Below are 3,571 nucleotides of genomic sequence, written 5' to 3' on the forward strand. Positions count from 1 at the left end.
GGAAAAAAAGAGTGTAAACATCTAAATTACTGCTGGAAAAACAACAGTATTCTTGACTTTTTGAAATATCACCAATAACTACAAACACCAATATTTAAATATTTAAATACAATATTTAAATATAATATTTAAATACAATATTTAAATATTATTTGATCCAAAAATTACACTTCTAAAAACTCATACTTAAAATTTTTCAAAATAACTTTATTCTAGTTATTGGCTACAACAAAATAAAATTGGGAAAAACATGACAAGGACTGGAAACATGAATTTTGCTGTATCTTCATAAAGAAGATTTAAGCACGTGAGGAAGCTGAGAATGAGTTACATCTATATAGACTAGATGGAAAGATCTTCAGGAGACTGAGTGGTAAATGCAAAAGTTCTACATGTAGACAAAAACACACATATATTTTATTACTAAAGATTACTAATTGAACAATCTTAGAACAGAGACCTGGTAAGGGATGGTTAAAGGTTTATTCTACAATGTTTCTCACTTTGTATGGATTCAATTTTTAATATTTACTACAATCTATTATAATTTCTTTTTTATTTAAAAAGTAAAATACACTAAGAATTTCATATATCATACAAACAAAATATAGTTGTCTACATAACATTCAGTATGTTAACAAGTGCAATAAATAAAACAAAGATAAAACAGGGATCTAAAGGGCTAGTATCCAAAATATATAAAGAACTTATAAAACTCAACACCCCCAAAACACAAATAATCCAGTTTTAAAGTGGGCAAACTACACGAATGAACGTTTCTCTAAAAAAAGTACAGATGGCCAGCAGGAAAAGATGTTCATCATCACTTACCTTCAGGGAAATGCAAGTCAAAACTACAAATTAGATATCACCTCACACCTGTTGGAATGTCTAAAATCAACAACACAAGAAACAGATGTTGACAAGGGTGTAGAGAAATAGGAACACTCATATACTGTTGCTGGGAAATCAAACTGCTACAGCCATCTTGAAACAGTATGGAGGTCCCTCAAAAACTTAAAATAGAATTAGGCAACAGTCAAACAATAGCACTACTGGGTATTTACCCAAAGAATACACGAATACACACTAATTTAAAAGGATAAATCTATCCTGACATTTGTACCAGATTTCTTTAAAATAGCCAGATTATGGAAGCTTCCAAGTGTGTATGTATGTAGTGTGTGTGTGTGTGTGTGTGTGAATCCAACATAAAAAAATAGGGAAATATTGCCATTTGCAACAATATGGAAGGAGCTGGTGATTATAGTGCCAAGCAAAATAAGTCAGTCAGAGAAAGACAAATGCCATATGACTTCACTCATATGGAATTTAAGAAACAAAATAAATGAGAAAAGGTAGAAGAGAGAGAGAGATATCAAGAAACAGACTCTTAATCATTGAGAACAATCTGATGGTTACCAGAGAAGAAGGGGGGGGTGGGTTAAATAGGTGATGGAGATAAAGGAGTACCCTTGTTGTTGTGAGCACTTGGTGATGAATAGAACTGTTGAATTACAATATTGCACACATGAAACTAATAAAGCACAATATGTTAAAAAAAAAACAGGAACCCAACTAAATGTGAAAATAATAGTGAGAAAATAAGTAATAAAAGTAAATACAGCAATTAATTAAAATCAAGGTAACTATAAAAATTCATCAATATCCAGCCCATATGGAGATTAAGAGTTTACTCATGATGACCACTATGTATAGAACTGTTGAATCATGCTATTGCGTATATGACAGTAACAAAACACTGTATATTAATTTTACCAGAATGAAAAATTAAAAATAAATAACAATTCATGTAACTATAAAATTGCATTGACTACTTCATTACAAATTATTGACTCAGACTGTAAAGGCATTTACACTAAAATGGACTTTAACATTTGAGGAGATTGGCTCTAATGATAAACTATGATCTTGATGATGTATTTATTTGCTATTTGATATGACATTTCTCTTCCAGAGCTTCTTCATAGCATTTGTCATCTCAGAATTTCTCAGAGTGTAGATCAGTGGGTTCAACATGGGGGTTATGACTGTATAAAACACAGTCAATGATTTGTCAATAGGGAAGGTCTTAGCAGGTCTTGCATACATGAAAATACATGGAACAAAGAAGAAGACCACCACAGTGATGTGGGAACCGCAGGTCTGGAGGGCTTTCCTCCTGCCTTCTGAACTAAAGTTCTTTAGAGAATGCAGGATGACACCATAGGAGATGAGCAAGAGCACAAACACAATACTGCAGATCACTCCACCATCGGCCACCACTAACAGGCCAGCCACATACGTATCAGTACAGACCAGTTTCAGTAGGGGGTACATGTCACAGAAAAAATGATCAATGACATTGGGGCCACAGAATGGGAGCCCATAAATAGTGCTAACCTGAACTACTGAATGCAGAAAACCTCCCACCCAGGACACTACCAGCAGCACAACACACACCCATTGCCTCATGATCACCAGATAATGCAAGGGCTTGCAGATGGCTACATAGCAGTCATAGGCCATCACTAGCAGAAGAAAGACCTCTGATCTACCAAAAAGGTGATCTATAAAGAGCTGGGTCATGCAAGATTGAAAGGATATGGTACTTTTCCCAAAGAAAACCTCTGAAATCAATCTGGGGGAAATACAAGAGGAATAAATGACATCCATAAAAGATAAGTTAGAAAGAAAAAAGTACATAGGGGAGCCCAGGGTCTTACTGACACTTACAGTCACCACAATGAGCAGGTTTCCCACCACAGTCAAAATATAGAAGAGTAAGAACATAACAAAAAGGATCTTCTGTTCTTTTGGATCCTGGGTGAGCCCCAAGAGGACAAAGTAAGTTACGTTGTTTGGTGGTTCCATCTAGTCTGCATAGGAGCTGACTTCTCATATTATAACCAGGCTGATCTACAAAACAAGGTAGAAAATTTTTAAATACATTATAAGATTAATATTTTATTGATTCATTCAATTAAAAAATGAAGCAGGAGTACCTGTTTTTGTCCAATGTTTCATAGAGGTGATTCCCAAATTGAATTAGCCATGGTTTCCTATATTCAATGATAGCATACCTAATAATCACCAATGTTAAAAGTGTCAGTATAAAAACAGTTGCACAATGTAAAGTTCAGGGGTAGGAATATGTCAAACTAACAATCAGAGAAGACTCCCCAGCAGAAGAAATGCTTCCACTGAGTTTTAAAGAAAAAGTGGAAAGACAAGAAAAGAGGGCAAGAGAATTCCATGAAAAGGCACACAGTTTATAAAGTCACAAAAGGGAAATACTTGAGACTTATTAAAGATAACTGACACTTTCAAACTGAGTGGCTCAAATTAGGAGTGAAAGATCACCACCCTGGATTGTCTCTTCCCTCACTGAGACTTCTATCTTGAGATCTCTGGCTGGATATGCCTCCTTTTCCTGACCAAGAATGTGGAACCTTTCCAATGTTGGGTCTCTCCCTTAATTTTTAAACTTCACATATGCAACATCTCTGACTCTGAACATCTCCAATTCAATATTAATTCAGAACTAATAAGATTAAATTTTTAATTTTCA

At 34.6% G+C, this 3,571-nt stretch overlaps 1 protein-coding gene across 1 annotated transcript; it reads right to left on the reverse strand.

The window, feature by feature from the left end:
• Window positions 1–1,944: 1,944 nt before the first annotated feature.
• LOC308350274 (olfactory receptor 4A47-like) lies at window positions 1,945–2,874 on the reverse strand (the record flags this gene model as incomplete). Its single annotated transcript, XM_080815411.1, has 1 exon — window positions 1,945–2,874. One exon carries the CDS (start codon window positions 2,872–2,874, stop codon window positions 1,945–1,947), a length of 930 nt encoding a protein of 309 aa, XP_080671537.1.
• Window positions 2,875–3,571: the final 697 nt, after the last annotated feature.

Source organism: Martes martes (genome assembly GCF_963455335.1).
Source record: "Martes martes genome assembly, chromosome: 10".
NCBI classification, from domain to species: Eukaryota; Metazoa; Chordata; class Mammalia; order Carnivora; family Mustelidae; genus Martes; species Martes martes.